Source organism: Selaginella moellendorffii, unplaced genomic scaffold (genome assembly GCF_000143415.4).
Source record: "Selaginella moellendorffii unplaced genomic scaffold, v1.0 SELMOscaffold_37, whole genome shotgun sequence".
NCBI lineage: Eukaryota > Viridiplantae > Streptophyta > Lycopodiopsida > Selaginellales > Selaginellaceae > Selaginella > Selaginella moellendorffii.
The window spans coordinates 1,608,719-1,624,402 of record NW_003314298.1 but is presented as its reverse complement, the minus strand read 5'-3'; the positions used below and the strand labels follow the sequence as shown (position 1 = coordinate 1,624,402).

Below are 15,684 nucleotides of genomic sequence, written 5' to 3'. Positions count from 1 at the left end.
GATAACCTAGAAGGGATGTTTTGCCCGTGACGCGGTGGAGATCTATCTCCCTTAGTAAAACTCTATAAAAATCCACGAAACGTCTCACATCCATGCATTTGAATACTAATTCTCCCAAACCCAACCTCCACATGTGAAGCCACCATATAAAATCCGGCAACATGGTTAGGCATTTAAAGTTCGCGAATGCGACCTTCGCATGTAAACATTAGGGCAAAAAAAAAAGGTGGCGAAGCAAAGAAAAAGTGTTAAAAGGAAATGGCAGGTTTGTCACTTGGGATGAAACACAAAGCATTTTTCTTTGGTCTCTGAAGATGACGAAATGCTGCGAGGAATAACGGCCCCGCCGGGGTTCGAACCCGCGACGTGGGCAGCCCCAGTTTTTTAAAAGAGGCCCATTTGTTTGATCATTTGCCGCATTTGCGTTTGAGCTTGGAGGGAGCCTCTCTTCTCTCTCTCTTCTCTCTCTCTCTCTTTCTCCTCCTTTCCTGTGTGGAGCTTCCAATTCGCGATGGCGATGGCGATGGAGTAGCGCGTTGTCTTAGAGAGCAAGTGGCCCACTGCATCGATTGCTGCAGCGTGGATTCTAGGGGTTTGTCCCACTTTCTTTCTTGCAAGAATTTCGTCTCCCGTGGTGCTGGGAGTCTCCTCCTGCTATCGATTCCCCAAGAGTCCCAGTCTAAGAGCGATTATTTGCGTTTCTTGGGAGATTTCTTGTGATGTGAGGGGATTTCGCGACAACGTCGAGCAGTGCGCAGCGAGCGAGGGCGTTCTTTTCTTTCCACTCTCGTACTGGCGAGACGAATATGGGATCGCCAGGAGCCCCCAGATTGTTCGCTGATGTTTTCGCCTCTCCGGAATGTGGCACCGCGGCGGATGGGTTGGCGGCGGTGATCGCATCGTGTTCTCCATTGGCATTCCAAGGTCAGAGGCTCACGCTTTCTTCCTTTTTTCTCAAAATTTCCCATTCCTCCTTCCAAGTTCTTGGTTTTGTCAAATTAAAGATTCTCCCTACTTTTCTTTCTTCTCTTGCAAGCTTTCACCCTCATGAAAAACTATCATGAATACCAATCACTCACTCATGCGTGGCTCTTTTTTCTTCTAGGAATGGATGAAGGAATGCATTGTCACAAGCGTCCTCTCTTCCCAATTTTCGAGGCCTCCACTGAGGAGGCTGGCGACGATGATTTGTGCGACGAATCCATAGCTCAACACGTCGAGAAGAAGCGGAGGCTCTCGGTGGAGCAAGTCAAGGCTCTGGAGAAGAACTTCGAGATCGAGAACAAGCTAGAGCCCGACCGGAAGATTCAGCTGGCCAAGGAGCTTGGATTGCAGCCAAGGCAAGTGGCCGTGTGGTTCCAAAACCGCCGAGCGAGGTGGAAGACCAAGCAGCTGGAGAAGGACTACGATCTCCTCAAGTCGGAGTATGACGATTTGAAGGCGAGCTACGTGGATCTTGCCAAAGAGAGGGACAAGCTCCAGGCTGAGGTAGATCTTCTTTCCTGAAATTCAAGCATGATACTCGTTCCAGAGCCACGAATTCATACTGATATGAAATGTTTTCTAACAGGTCTCTCGGCTGAAGCTTCGCATGGATGATCCTCGCAAGCAAGCTGGCTCGGGCAAGAGCATCAAACAGGAGGCCGCGGAAGAACTCGCCAAGATGGAATTCGATCATGAGGAGCCTGCTTCCACCACCAATTCCCAGCTCGATGGTGCGCAACAAGCCATTGACATCAAGGCCGCGATATCGATGATGGACGCCAAGAAGGAGGGGAGCTTTTGCTCCGACAGCGATGGCAGCGAGATTTTGGAAGTTGAGAGCCCGATTCAAGAACACTTAACAACAGCGACACTTGTGACAACAGCCGACGCCACTGTTGCTTACAATTGCAACGAGGCCGAGCAGCACCACGTCTTTCTCTACGCCGACGAGTTCCTTGCTCGCGATCAAGAGCCGCCAGCTCTCGACCATCACAGCCATGCTCCGCAACCGCAATGTCAGCAGCAACAACATATCAAACTGGAAGAGAGCTCTTGTAGGGACGAGCAAGGCCTCATGGAAGAAGCCCAAAGTGGTGGTGGTGAACAGGGGAGCTCGTTTGCGTGGGCATGGGAATGGGCGTAAGCTTCCATTGCCGTGTTATATCATCTCAGAGAACCTCTCAGGTTCGTACCTGCGAGTTCTCTTTTTACTCTGATCGTCGTGAATTTCCTCTTGCCGTGTTACAAACTTTGGAAAAATCTCCAGATTTTTATAATGGGGACTGATTGACTTTGCTGCCAGATGGACTGGAGACCGTAACGGTGAAGCAGAGAGAGAGAAAAAAAAAGAAGGAATATTGCTGCCACCAGAATTATTGTGAACACGAAAAATAGAAGAAAGTTTTGTACATTATATAATAACATTATTATTATAATTTGATGAAAATGTTCAGAAACATTATATTAGCGTCAAGGTGGCCGGCGGAAAGCAAAGAAAATATAAACAAGAAGAGACAAAGCCTGAAATCAAGTGACAATCGCCATCCATTTGATCTCCACAGGACTTGAATTTTGAAAATGGATTGATGATGAATGGCCTTGGCACTAGCCATTCAAAGCAAAAAAGCAAAGAAAAAGGAAAAGACAAAAAACAAAATAAATACATAAATAAAAATCTTTTTCATGGGGAAAAAGATCAGTAGCTTGCTTTTCCCAGGACCAGCAGCAACATACAAAAACTTTTCTTTTTTTGTGTATGGAGACTATTGCTGTGCAATACAAAGGGCCAGGGATGGACCACTGTGGCAGCAAACTGCTAACAAGTGGAAGGTTTCAGATTTTAAAAAGGCTTTTGTCCACTTATAGCATAGCTTCATATTATCTCTTTTGTTTCCAAGATCCACACAGTTCTTTGAGAATGATCACAAAACTTCAAAATCCTCATTGGGTCTGTGTGTGTGCTAATCAAAACTTGGCAAAGTAGAGAGGTGCGTGAGGTTGAGGTCCACCACAACGTGCTAATGTCATCAAAGCTCTTGCTTTAGGGGTGGTGGCACTTCAAGATCAAACAACAGTGGGGCTTTCCCGTCTTTCTTTCTTCTGGACTAGCTAGCCTAAGGCACAACAACAAGGGCAAAACAAGAGAAAACAAAAGAAAGAAAAAGAGTTTTGGATATGGACAAAGGTGTCACAGATAAATGTTTACACCTGAACGAGAAAGGTGGCGAAGCAAATAAAACAGCAAAGTTGGGCAAACGCTGGTTAAAGTCCTGGTGTAAAGCTTGCCAAGGACAGGGCCCGCCAGTGACGTCAACCGTGGGGGCCCGAGTCCTTCTTTTTGGCGCGAGTGACGGGTTGACGGCCCCACTTTGGGACAGCAAGAACGGGAACAGCAAGAACGGGAAATAAAAAAAAAAGAAAGAAAACGGCCCCGTTTATATGTGACGGCTCCCTGTTTGTACGAAGACAGCCAAAGTTTTCGCTAAGTCTGCTGCTTTGGGAAGATCACAAGAATTGTCCGAAAGGCATTTAATCGAAAGTTTGTCTACTATCACTTGAATCAAAATAATCTGGACGATTTAGAGAGTAGAATTGTAGAATCGCAATAGTGGATTCCACAAAAATAAAATAAAATAAAATAAAAAAGAGGAGAAAAGAAAGAATAGTTTCTATACACATACTGTACAAGCTCATTACGAGCTTTGTCGCTGCAGGAAAGGCTCCGCCTTGAGAAACACCCCGAGATACATAAGATGGTCCGAAACGCTGTTTCCTACCACCGATCTGCACAGCGGTCTCGCGAGATTAAAACAGGAATCTCAAACTCTTTCTTTTCTTTTCTTTTCTTTTTGTTCTCTACCTGCAACAAGTTGGATCCTCGCCCGAATCGTCGCAGACGCGGAAAACATCGTAAGTTAGGATGTCCATTTCACAGCTGTAGATCCAAACCTGTTTTGGATAGGAATTGTAAGATGGGCGATGGGCCAGCCCCGGAGAAATCAAATCTTGATATGTCTTACCTCGGTTGCAAAGTGGTGGTAAGTTCTCTCGCCGAAAAACGGGTAGTAAGGTGGCAAATGAGGAACCAAGTCGTGAGCGTGCGTCATTCGTATCGTGTCCGGCACCATCGCTCTGTAATAGTCTGCGAATGCTGGATTGCCTACTCGAGGCTGGCCGAAGGTGACAACGTGGACGTTTTCTAGTTTGTGATTCACCTGAGCCGCAGCCAAAACTTAAAAAGTGCTACGCAGAGACCAAATGTGAAAAAGGATCATACCACGAGATCCAGAGCAGCAAAGGTTGCCATTGCTCCTCCCATGGAGTGTCCGGTGATCATCAGTTTCAAGTCTTTGTGTTGGCCTACTAAAGCGTGGACAGCCGCGAGAACACGAGGCCTGAGCGTTGTGTTGTGGTACGCGGAGTAGAATCCATGGTGAACCTTAGGAAACGAATGATCTCAAAGTCAGAATGAGAGCGTAAATGCCACTGCAAGTACCATTGCGTCAACGCATCCGGGATAGTGAAAATCCAGTTGTCTGAAATATAAATCTTCCACCCAGTTCTGGACGCTACGCAACGCAAGTTTGTCTTCGTTTCTTTTGCAAATTCTGAAAGGAAAACCACATTACCTGCTTTCTTGAGTCCCACGAAATGCCATGACAATGGCTCCGAGGTTTCTGTCCAGGCCAACAAAAGCCTGCAGGAAAAACTTTAGACGGAAAAAAAAAAAAAAAAAGCTTGCGTCTAACGTACCTGAAGGCAATGTTTGACATCTATGATCAAATCCACAAGCTCAAATCCCTTTAAAGAAGAAGGATGAAAGCAAAGGAAATTCTTGCGAGAAATACTAAAAGCTTACTTTCGTCCGACTGTTACATCGATCACAACTCCATTGCCACAGCTCTGCCGGATCATCTACATATACCTGAAATATTTCTTAGCTATTAAGATCTGAAAGAAAAATCCCAAATCTCCTATAGCTCTATCGAAATATCTCAATCAACTTACCGCTGATGCATACTCCACCAAAATCTTTGCGAGGGTAAGATTAAATTTCTGGCTGTTATCGGCGCCGCTGCGCAAAACAACGTCTACGCATTGCACGAAGACCGTATCAGAAACATTGCAACGAAGCAATGCTTACCCGCTGTAGAAGAAGCTGCAGCCGAGCACAAGAAGAAACACGCAAGGAAGGCAAATTCACAGATCGCCCGCTCCCTCCGCGTCAAATCCATACACAAACTCAAGAATTCATCAGATCTTCGCCCCACTCCAAGAACCCTAAAACTCCCTTCCTCTGTTTCCAGGTCAAACAGGTAGCTTGCTAAAATTTGCTTGTCTTTGAGAATATTCGATGAATTTTAAAGGACTAGGGCTTGCCGCCATAGAGCTGCTCGAGCATTGGCATGGCTTGGGTCAACAGGGTTTCCACGGTGTCAGCATCGGGGAGCGCGGATTTCACGACTGGATGATCGCGCAGCGCGCACAGCAGCCTGTGGAGATTGGGGCAGTGATCTGCCGATGGCATTTGGTCGCGAGCCCAGATTGCGGGCGCGAGGAGCACGATATCAACGAGCCCTAGCTTGTCGCCGGCGAAGAAGGGCGTGCATTCGTGCTTGCGTAGCTCCTCCTCGAAGAGCTCGCAGCTCTTGGCTAGATCCGCGGGAGTGGCGCCCAGCCCGAAGTTGATATTGCCGCAAGTGGCGAAGATCTGGCAGGAAACTCTCAGACTCGATCCAGGAGATGTAAATTCTGGGGCTTACCTTGTTCTCCACAAACTCGGCCAGGAATCGCTCCCTGGATCGCGCGAGAGGGTCTCTGGGAAGAACCGCGGGCGTGTGTGGGAATGTCTCGTCTAGGTACTCGATGATGTTGCGCGAATCGCAGATGGGCTGGCCCTTGTGGATCAGGACGGGAAATTTCTTGTACAGGGGATTCAATTGGAGCAGCAGTGAGCTCTTGTTGAAGAGATCGTCGGGGATGATCTCGTACGTGATTCCTTTGAGCTCAAGAACTAGCACCACTCGAAGAACAAAGGGGCTGGGAAAGACATACAAGAGTTTTACCTCTTTCTCCTCCGCCATAGCTTACACAATCCGCGGATCCCCTTAAAAACTTTTCCATGCTTTTTTGTTGCATTCATTTAAACTAAAACAAGTCAAGAGGAGGATTACTTTGACTTTCTCTCATTCATTAAATAAGTAAAAAGGAATCACCCCGGCAATGGTGCCCCAGGCCGAAGATCCATCGCAAGGAAGATGAATCTATCTATCTACTGTTTCTAGTCTCGCAGTGCCCATCGAAACATCTCAAGAATGCGAAATATGTACAATATGAAGGGCTACCTGGAGGCAAATGAGCGTGACCTATCATCTACCGCAGAATTTGCGCCAAATGCCACAACATAGTGCTTTAAACCTTAACAATAGGCGCTATGAAAATTTTTTAATATTAGACATCGTTATGAATAAGTTCTTAGTAAGTGTATACTTTTAAGTTAGAATTTGCAAGCCAAACTCATGGAAATGATCCAGCTCCTCGAACTAAAAGATATTATGGAGATAATGATGCACTTTTAATAATGAAAATGCTTAAGTTTTAATTAAGATTGGAAAATTATTAGAAGAAAAATTTCCTAGAAAAATAAATAATAAAAGAGTCGCATCTAAAGTAGGGGGTTCTGAAACAAGGGAATTATTGAGTCATAGAACATTTATAGAATATAGAATTATGTTAATTAATGAGCCCTAACAATCAAATAAATTTCATTTATGATACTTTAAAAACAATTATAGAATATGGAACTTGAAGTGCATTTTCTTTCATATGTACTATTAATCATAATTAAAGGATCTTTAGATAATAGAAAGACTTGTGTAGCTTTTTAGTTACACACCAATGTCCTATATGCTTGCCTTGAATAAGTGTTAAGGGGAGGCATTTCGGCTCATTAACTTTGATATTGAAATTAATATTTGCATCTGGCAATAATGGATATAAACCAAAATGAGAGCATGATAACTGAGTTTAACCTTAACTATTTTATTCAATTTTATGGATAGTATTTTAGTAAGGGGATATATTACAACACCAATAAAAATTTATATTTAGGATTTTCTAAGATATCAAAAAATAAAGAAATTTATTTCACTGTAATATCTGTGTGGTAGTGGATATACTTAAAACATGCTTGAATATTCTAGAATATTCTAACATCTAAGGGTTGTTATTCATTTATATTAATCTTGTATTATTGATCCTATACACTTCCTAGTATATTCTAGTTTATTTTACCATCTAGTGGTTGATATTCAATAAAATTAATCTTGTGTTTATAAATTATAAACATGTTTATAACTATAGATTAATAATAGAAATAACACTACTATTAAGCAAACTAAGCATTGCTATATGCAACATGCAACAAATTCTTTTAAACTTTTTAATTATAATATCATTTTTAAAACTTATTGTAAGTTTTATATGAAATCGGAGGGTAGAAATTAAAATACTAATTTTAATTTAATTTTTGAAATTAGAAGTAACTCAATACTTTAAAAATACTTAAAATATAATATTATATTAAAAGTTTGAATAGAACAAAGTAAAAGAATATGTTATAATCTTTATGGTTTTTAATTAAGTTATATATCATTCTTTTGTTATCTAAGCTTAGATTTGGCTAATAATATATGAAATTTATCAACTTATTCTCTTTGCAACTTTTAAGCCTTTTAACCGTCACTAATTCTTCATTTGGCCACTAAATATTTACTTAGACTCTGGAATATTTTTCCACAAGTTCTTGATACATGTGTACAACTATGAATTCCTATCACCAAAAATGCTAATGACAAACAAATGATGATCCCTGTCAAGAAGGAACTCACAACTGTGTTTAAGTGCTTTATCTTGAGTTATTTATCCAAGGTGTAGTTGTAGCTATCACCATTCAACTTGTAATCTCAAACACCTCTAAGAAAATTAAAATTTTATTTAAAATTCTAGTTCTTACCATATGTGTAATAAATTCCCTTACCAGAGTTACTAGTGGCAAGCAAATGTTGATCCTCATTAAAGAGTTCACAATTATGTCTAAGTGCTCTATCTTAAGCAATTTGTTTGCGATGTAGTGTACACCACCATCCCTACCTGTGATCTCAGCTAACTCCAGAAAAATTAGAATTTTGAACCTCTTTTGCATTGGCTTAAAGTGTAAGACAGTTTTTGGTTTGACCTGAGAGGGATTAGAATATATCTAGAATATGCTTGGATATCTAAGATATTCTACTATCTAATGATTGTTATTCATTTAGATTAATCTTATATTTATAATGTATAAATTTTCCTAAATACTTTCTAGTATATCCTAGTTTATTCTACCTCCTAATATATAACAAGATAAACATGTTAAATCAATTATAATTATAAATCAATTAGATTAAAAAATAGAAATAATACTATATTAAACAAAAAAATTGTTGTTACATGCAACATGCAGTAAATTATTTAAATTATAAACATGTTTATAATTTATAAATACAAGATAAATTTAATTGCTAGAATATACCTAGAGGTGTTTAAGAAAGTTTATAAATTATAAACATATAAACACAATATTAATATAAATGTAGATAGGAGAATATGCCAGAAAATCCAAGAATATTCTAGGTATATTCACTATCACCAAAGTTAATAAATAATAAATTTTAAAAAAATTCAATGTCAGACTTTATAGATGACAAATCTATCATATAAACGTTCTTCTGTGTATATATCATTTATTTTTTCTGATCATTCTAAATACATTAACAATCTGCATTTCAAAATTTTCAATGGAACTTGAAATCTACTAATTTATAACATTAAACTTGAATTATACATCAATGTTTTAAGGACCTCAACTACTCTAACCATAACCTCAGTACTTAAATAAATGTTGTGCAAATCGCTGAGTGGCTGGCCTTGTACAGAGGATTCAATTGAAGCAGCAAGTGGAAGAGATTGTTGACTATGAAAGTCAAAGTAATGCAGAAACATAGAAGACACCAAAGAAGTTTTTAAGAGTTTTTGGGTCTTTCTTTTATGGGATCCAAGCAAACTGCATATTGTGTAAGCTATGGCGAGGTAAAGGTGTTGCCCCTTTATTCTTCTAGGTGGTGCTAGTTCTTGAGCTCCGTATTATTCCTTTAAGATTCAGAATTGAATTGCTAACCTCTATTTGCAAATTAATAAAACTACAAAAGTTTTCTGCCACGTGTAAAACCCTCCAGAAACCTCTAGCATTTCCTTCCTGGCTGTGCGAGTGAGTTTAGGGTTTTGTGTCAACGAAGGATGCAGGGGAGAGCGATCGGGCGAGCGCTGCGAGCGGCGGAGGAGCTGCTGCCACAGGTGCGATGCGTCGCCGGTGGCGCCACGCGAAATCTGAGTAACTCTAGCAGTCAATCTGCATCAGAAGTTTCCGGGAGAATCGCGCACAGGGCGTCCTCTAGATTCTGGTCCGACAGTCTCTACCGGCGAGGCGTTCTATGGTCGCTGGATCACAGGCGAGGCTTCCATGGCACCTCGCGCTTGGAAGCGCCGGTCACTGTGAGTGTTTCTTATTTGCCTAGTTCTCTGATTCGAAGAGTTTCTTTTCTCTTTCTTTCCTGGCAGCTTTCTCCCAAGGATTACACAAACATGGCTTGGCAAGCCATGGTTTCCGCCGTGGAACTGGCACAATCAAACAGACAACAGGTTGTAGAAACCGAGCATCTTTTAAAGGCTTTGCTGGAGCAAAAAAATGGTCTTGCACGGAGGATTTTCACCAAGGCCGGGATTGATAACTCGGCTCTTTTGCAAGCAACTGAGCGATACATCGAGCGCCAGCCTAAGGTGAAAAGTGTTTTTTTTCTTTCGATTGAGACCTTCTTATTGTGCGCGTGTTCTTCTAGGTGGCGGGAAACATATCTGGCGCTATGCTTGGCCAGAGCCTCGACAGTTTGCTCGATCGAGCCAAGGGTCACATGAAGGACTTTGGAGATAATTATACGTCAATCGAGCATTTAGTTCTTGCGCTCGCGGAAGACATTCGTATCGGGAAGGAGTTGTTTGGGCAGTTCGGTCTCAATGCCAAGGCTACTAAAGATGCGATCACTGCCATTCGAGGGACACAGAAGGTTACTGATCAAGGTTCGTTGTTTTCTTTGTCAAAAAATTTCAACACTCGTTTGTTTTCTTGTTCCAGCCCCTGAAAACAAGTATGAAGCACTAGAGAAATTTGGAGTGGATTTGACGGAGATGGCCCGCCAAGGAAAGCTTGATCCGGTCATCGGTCGTGATGACGAAATTCGACGGTGCATTCAAATCTTGTGCCGGCGAACCAAGAACAATCCCGTCGTGATTGGAGAGCCTGGTGTGGGCAAGACTGCTATAGCCGAAGGGTATGGAAATCACTGGCTTCTGCTGGCTTGATTTTTTTGCATAGACTTGCTCAGCGTATAGTTCAAGGAGACGTGCCCGAGGCCCTTGCCAACCGGAAGGTATGTTTTACGCGAGTGCTATTGCAACACCTTACCATTACAAATGCAGCTGATATCATTGGACTTGGGAGCCTTGATCGCAGGAGCGAAGTTTCAAGGAGAATTTGAAGATCGATTAAAAGCTGTTCTAAAAGAAGTGAAGGAGTCAGAGGGGTACATTGTGCTTTTCATTGACGAAATACACATGGTCGTCGGGGCAGGTACTTTGTGTGTGCGATTTTGCATTTTCGACTCCAAGCACGGTACTTGTTTTTTCAGGTGCCACCTCGGGAGCAATGGATGCTGGAAACTTGCTAAAGCCAATGCTGGGCCGTGGTGAACTGAGGTGCATTGGTGCCACGACAATAAAGGAATATCGCAAGTACCTTGAGAAGGATGCAGCTCTGGAAAGACGTTTCCAGCAAGTTTATGTTGCGGAGCCTGCCGTGGAAGATGCGATATCCATTCTTCGTGGATTGCGAGAGAAATACGAGCTTCACCACGGAGTAAAAATCTCAGACAACGCTTTAGTCGAAGCTGCTATACTCTCTTCTCGTTATATCAGCGACCGTTTCTTACCAGACAAAGGTGCGAGATTTATCAATTATGTCCTGGATGTGTTTTCATTTTTTTTTCCTGTAACATAGCCATCGATCTTGTTGACGAGGCCGCTGCAAAGCTGAAGATGGAGAGGACGTCGAAGCCGACTGCTCTAGACGAGATTGATCGGGTTATCATCAAGCTGGAGATGGAGCGTTTATCCGTTGAACATGACAATGATAAAGCTTCCCGCGAGAGGCTGCAGAAGCTAGAAGCAGAGCTAGCATCTCTCAAAGAGAAGCAGAAGGCCTTGCAGCAGCAATGGGAGATGGAAAAGTCGATCATGACTCGCATCAACTCGATCAAAGAAGAGGTACACGTGTTTTTTGTTTTTTTTTTTTTTTTTCCTTGTTTTTTTTGGTCGCAAAGCAGAAATTAAACTTGTGCTTGTGTTTGGCAGATTGACCGTGTCAATCTCGAAATCCAACAGGCCGAGAGAGACTACGACCTCAACAGAGCCGCCGAGCTCAAGTATGGCGTCCTTACCAACTTACAAAAGCAACTCAACGAAGCCGAAGGCGAGCTTGCAACGTACAGGAAGTCTGAGAAAGCAATGCTGCGAGAGGAGATCACTGCCGACGACATTGCTGAGATAGTCAGCAAGTGGACAAAGATTCCCGTCTCAAGGCTGCTCCAGTCCGAGATGGAGAAGCTGCTCCACCTCGACGAACACTTACACAAGCGCTTGATCGGCCAAGACCCCGCAGTGCAAGCCGTGGCCGATGCTATACGCCGTTCCAGAGCTGGACTCGCGGATCCAAACCGTCCTATCGCCAGCTTCATGTTCATGGGGCCGACCGGAGTCGGGAAAACGGAGCTGGCCAAAGCTCTAGCCGAATACCTGTTCGACACGGACAAAGCGCTGCTGAGATTCGACATGAGCGAGTACATGGAGAAGCACGCCGTGTCCCGGCTCATTGGCGCTCCTCCAGGATACGTGGGATACGAAGAAGGCGGGCAGCTGACCGAGAGCGTCCGCCGGCGGCCTTACTCGGTGGTTCTCTTCGACGAGATCGAAAAGGCTCACGCGGACGTCTTCAACATCTTCCTCCAGATACTCGACGATGGCCGCGTGACGGACTCGCAGGGCCGGACGGTGAACTTCACCAACACCGTGGTGATCATGACGTCCAACCTCGGCTCGCAGCACATCCTGGACGCTCTCAAATCGTCGGGCGACAAGAACGCGGCATATCAGTCGATGAAGGAGACGGTGATGGAAGTGGCTCGCTCCACCTTCCGGCCAGAGTTCATGAACAGGGTGGACGAGTTCATCGTGTTCCAGCCCCTGGACGTGGATCAGATCCAAGAAATCGTCAAGCTCCAGGTAAGTTGTGTTTTTGCGATCAGGCAGTTTATGATCTTTGGCTTTTTTTCTCTAGCTGCAAAACGTGGAGAAGAGACTCCAACACCGCAAGATCTCTTTGAAGATCACGGACGATGCGGTGCAGGTGTTTGCCAAGCTTGGATATGATCCGAACTATGGCGCCAGGCCAGTGAAGCGAGTGATCCAGCAGTACGTGACCAACGAGCTGGCTAAGGGGATTTTGAAGGGCGAGTTCAAGGAGGAGGACACGGTGCTTATCATGACCGAGGACGGGAAGCTGGCCATGAGAAAATGGTCGCCTTCTTTACATCAGCTGGTCGCTGTAGCGTGAGAAGTTTCTTCTGTTTTTTCTGTGCTTTTACTAACTTTTCTCAGAATCCAATTACATGTTTGTAAGCTGGTAGACACCAAAACAATGTCATGTAAAATGTGGAGTTAGCATAGCTTGATTGGTGAGATTTTATATAAGAATCTGTATGGACATGTCCTGAAATATTGTCTAGGCCATCAAGGGCCTCTTGCTCACACTACCAATATCCGTAGCTTTTGATGGTGCATCCTCTAACTCAACATCACGATCCAATGCCGAATCAGCATCACTGTGATCTCTATACCTGTACCACCTCGCACATGCCACGTACACCACGAAGTTGACGGCGCTGACGCTTGCAAGCAGCAGGTAGAAGTTGCTGATGTTACCCCTGTTGATGTTGCTTGGCAGCCACCCGAGCCCGCCACCTTTTGTAGTAACCCTCTTCACAATATCGACAATGGTGGAGCTCAAGAAGTAGCCCAGGGAGAGGGAGACAAAGGTCAACGCCGTGGACATGCTGCGAACTCTCTCGGGGGCCTCGCGGTAGAAGAACTCCATGAGACCCACGAATGTGAACATGTCCGCCAGCCCAATGATGAAGTACTGGATCATGATCCAGTAGATCTTGAGCGGCACCCTCGCGGTGGGCGAATCGAGGAGCCCAAACTCCCGAGCGACGCGGATCCGCTTCTTCTCCACAAACGCCGCCACCACCATACTCACGATCGCCAGAAGCAAGCCCACGGAGATCCTTTGCAAGTACGTGATCCCGTTCTCGTGACCCGTGACTCGCCGCGCGATTGGCACGAAGATCCGGTCGTAGATTGGGAGAGCTATGATCATGAACACGACCGGGAGCGCTGCCACCGACGCCGGAGGTATCTCGAAGCTCTTGGTGATCCTTCGATCCATCGTCCGGCCTTGCTGGAGTGTTACTGTCTGGACTTGAGCGATGACGCAGTTCAGAACGATGGTGCTCGCGAAGATCGGGAGGATTCGCAGGATGAGCTTCACCTCCTCGACCTGTGTCACCGTGCACAGCTTCCAGGGGCTGGTTTGTGCGGTCGGGGGAGAGTTATAGTCGACGACGGCTGCTCGATCCAAGAAGCTGCCATGGTTACAAAGACGATTGATCACTATATCGAAGCGAATCTCAAAATCTTACGTGAACTGGTCCGTGTGCTCGATCCTGTAGCCAGTCTTTGAGTCATCGAGAGGACCCTGATGGAGAACTTCCGGGGACAAAACTGAAAGCTTGCGGTTCCTAAACGCGGCCACGACAACTTGGGCGAAGCTTGTGACTGGACTTTGGGTTCCGTCTCTGGGCGAGTTGTGTCGATAGAGTGGATAGCCAGCGGCAGCGACGATCACGCCCAATACCATGCATCCAAGCGCGATGAGATAGCCAACTTCGAAGGAGACGTTTTCTTGCGTGTAGACGAGTGCCGTGATCGCAATGAGCGCTCCGATGCAGAAATGGATGAAGTACGTGTTGAAGTACGTCCCCAGTTCTTTCTTCTCCACGGGCGAGTTCTCGTCGAAGTGGACAGCTCCCATGGTCGCGATGTTGGCTTTGACACCTCCGGCTCCAAGTGCTAGAAGGTAGAGTCCTCCAAAGAACACTGCCTTTTGGGAAGAGGTTGCGCTCTTGCAGGAAGCATCTAGAAGCTGGCACTCGGGTGGAGTGAGAGATTTTATAGATGCTGCGAGCGCCACGAGAAGAATCCCCTGCGCAGAAGATCGGTATCGTCATCAAGTACTATGTATTTTTTGTTTTCCGAGAAATGGAGATAAGAGAGAGATCTTTACCAGGATTTCCAGGACGCCAGAGACGACGATCGTCTTGAACCGACTCCACCAGAGATCTGCCACAAGCCCTCCAAGGAGCGTGAGGAGAAACATCGTTCCCATGAAGTTGGTCACAATGTTGGCAGCAGTGGCGAGGCTGAAATGCTCCGTGTTGAATGCAAACGTGAAGAGATTGATCCCAATTGAGAAAGAAGCTGCCTGTTCGAGCGTCACCACCGCTGCCAAAGAAGAAATCAAATCACAAATCAAGATGATGTATCCAAACCATGAGAAGAAGAATGTAACAATGATCAAGACCATGGAGAGTCAAAATTCAAGAGGCTAAAGAAAAGGAAAAGACCCAAAATCTATCCAAGCATCAATTTGGTACCAAAGATGAAGGGTGCCACTCTCCAAGCTCGAGAAGTGAACGCCATGGAGTTTGATCAATCGCTATCCCCGCGCTCGCTCGCTGAGGATTCACACGCGAACAGAGTAAAAATCTCCCCCAAAGCCACTTTGTTTGTTTCGCTTACTTAAAAGAGAGACGAGGCCATAAAAGATGACGTCATTTGATTGCTAGGGAGCTGACTCTGAGGGTTTTGTCACGTCCGAAAAGAGTATCGTGGGATTAAAGGTTCGCTTCTCTCTTTCAAAACAACTCGAGAGAAAAGTTTATGGAATCTCGGGTTTTGGTTTTCTCCTTGCTCCTTTGTTTGCTGCCTTTTATCTTGTATTCGAGCCAGAGTTTTGACGGGTACGGTGGGGGTGGAAAGAATCCATCCAAATTTGTGTTCTTGGTATCATTTTCCCCAATCTTGGCTTGACTTTTATGCTTCCATCGAACACATGGCAAGAAGTCACATTGACTCTCGCGGCAGAATCAAAGTATATCTGCACATTTGAATATTAAGTGTCTCCTCTCAAGGCCCAATCAAGAGAATGATCGTGTAATTCTGTTCTTGGGGCCAGCTGGCCGGGCGCTGATCTTCCGCAAGATTGTGGAAGTCTCCTCGCGACTTATTCAGCATTTGGAGATTCATTTGCAACTCTGGGTCACTCTGAAAGTTCAAGGCCATGGAGTAGTGTTTTAGGACAAATTTTCATGTATAGCATCATCCCATTGTGTGGGGTTGTCCAGAAGCAGATACTAAAACTTTAAGTGAATAATC

At 44.6% G+C, this 15,684-nt stretch overlaps 5 protein-coding genes across 7 annotated transcripts; 2 read left to right on the top strand and 3 right to left on the bottom strand.

Moving 5' to 3' along the window:
• The first annotated feature begins 408 nt into the window (after positions 1-408).
• Positions 409-2,446, top strand: LOC9653632 (homeobox-leucine zipper protein HAT5). 2 transcript variants are annotated; one of them, XM_024683509.1, is made up of 4 exons: positions 409-924; positions 1,106-1,488; positions 1,571-2,169; positions 2,288-2,446. In XM_024683509.1, exons 1-3 carry the CDS (start codon positions 807-809, stop codon positions 2,126-2,128), a joined length of 1,059 nt encoding a protein of 352 aa, XP_024539277.1. In that variant the 5' UTR covers positions 409-806; the 3' UTR covers positions 2,129-2,169; positions 2,288-2,446. The 2 variants fall into 2 exon arrangements, with proteins under 2 accessions (XP_024539277.1, XP_002978617.2); XM_002978571.2 differs by having other exon boundaries at positions 410-924; positions 1,571-2,446.
• Positions 2,447-3,512: 1,066 nt separating this feature from the next.
• On the bottom strand, positions 3,513-5,270 carry LOC9653834 (lipase). 2 transcript variants are annotated; one of them, XM_024683510.1, is made up of 10 exons: positions 5,129-5,270; positions 4,993-5,075; positions 4,844-4,909; positions 4,738-4,785; positions 4,614-4,681; positions 4,481-4,553; positions 4,262-4,423; positions 4,005-4,199; positions 3,845-3,933; positions 3,513-3,768 (listed from the first exon to the last, which is right to left on the bottom strand). In XM_024683510.1, exons 1-10 carry the CDS (start codon positions 5,217-5,219, stop codon positions 3,678-3,680), a joined length of 966 nt encoding a protein of 321 aa, XP_024539278.1. In that variant the 5' UTR covers positions 5,220-5,270; the 3' UTR covers positions 3,513-3,677. The 2 variants fall into 2 exon arrangements, with proteins under 2 accessions (XP_024539278.1, XP_024539279.1); XM_024683511.1 differs by lacking the exon at positions 3,513-3,768 and having other exon boundaries at positions 3,841-3,933.
• Positions 5,271-5,305: 35 nt separating this feature from the next.
• On the bottom strand, positions 5,306-6,147 carry LOC112349297 (glutathione S-transferase U7-like). The gene is made up of 2 exons (XM_024683513.1): positions 5,748-6,147; positions 5,306-5,695 (listed from the first exon to the last, which is right to left on the bottom strand). The coding sequence occupies exons 1-2, from the start codon at positions 6,066-6,068 to the stop codon at positions 5,354-5,356; spliced, it is 663 nt and encodes a 220-aa protein (XP_024539281.1). The 5' UTR covers positions 6,069-6,147; the 3' UTR covers positions 5,306-5,353.
• Positions 6,148-9,313: 3,166 nt separating this feature from the next.
• LOC9653631 (chaperone protein ClpB 2) lies at positions 9,314-12,807 on the top strand. The gene is made up of 10 exons (XM_002978570.2): positions 9,314-9,573; positions 9,640-9,858; positions 9,918-10,155; positions 10,211-10,406; positions 10,451-10,505; positions 10,555-10,705; positions 10,764-11,072; positions 11,132-11,397; positions 11,485-12,411; positions 12,467-12,807. Exons 1-10 carry the CDS (start codon positions 9,319-9,321, stop codon positions 12,740-12,742), a joined length of 2,892 nt encoding a protein of 963 aa, XP_002978616.1. The 5' UTR covers positions 9,314-9,318; the 3' UTR covers positions 12,743-12,807.
• Positions 12,747-15,041, bottom strand: LOC9653769 (protein NRT1/ PTR FAMILY 4.4). Its single transcript, XM_002978430.2, has 4 exons — positions 14,904-15,041; positions 14,534-14,751; positions 13,890-14,452; positions 12,747-13,832 (listed from the first exon to the last, which is right to left on the bottom strand). The coding sequence occupies exons 1-4, from the start codon at positions 14,947-14,949 to the stop codon at positions 12,911-12,913; spliced, it is 1,749 nt and encodes a 582-aa protein (XP_002978476.1). The 5' UTR covers positions 14,950-15,041; the 3' UTR covers positions 12,747-12,910.
• Positions 15,042-15,684: the final 643 nt, after the last annotated feature.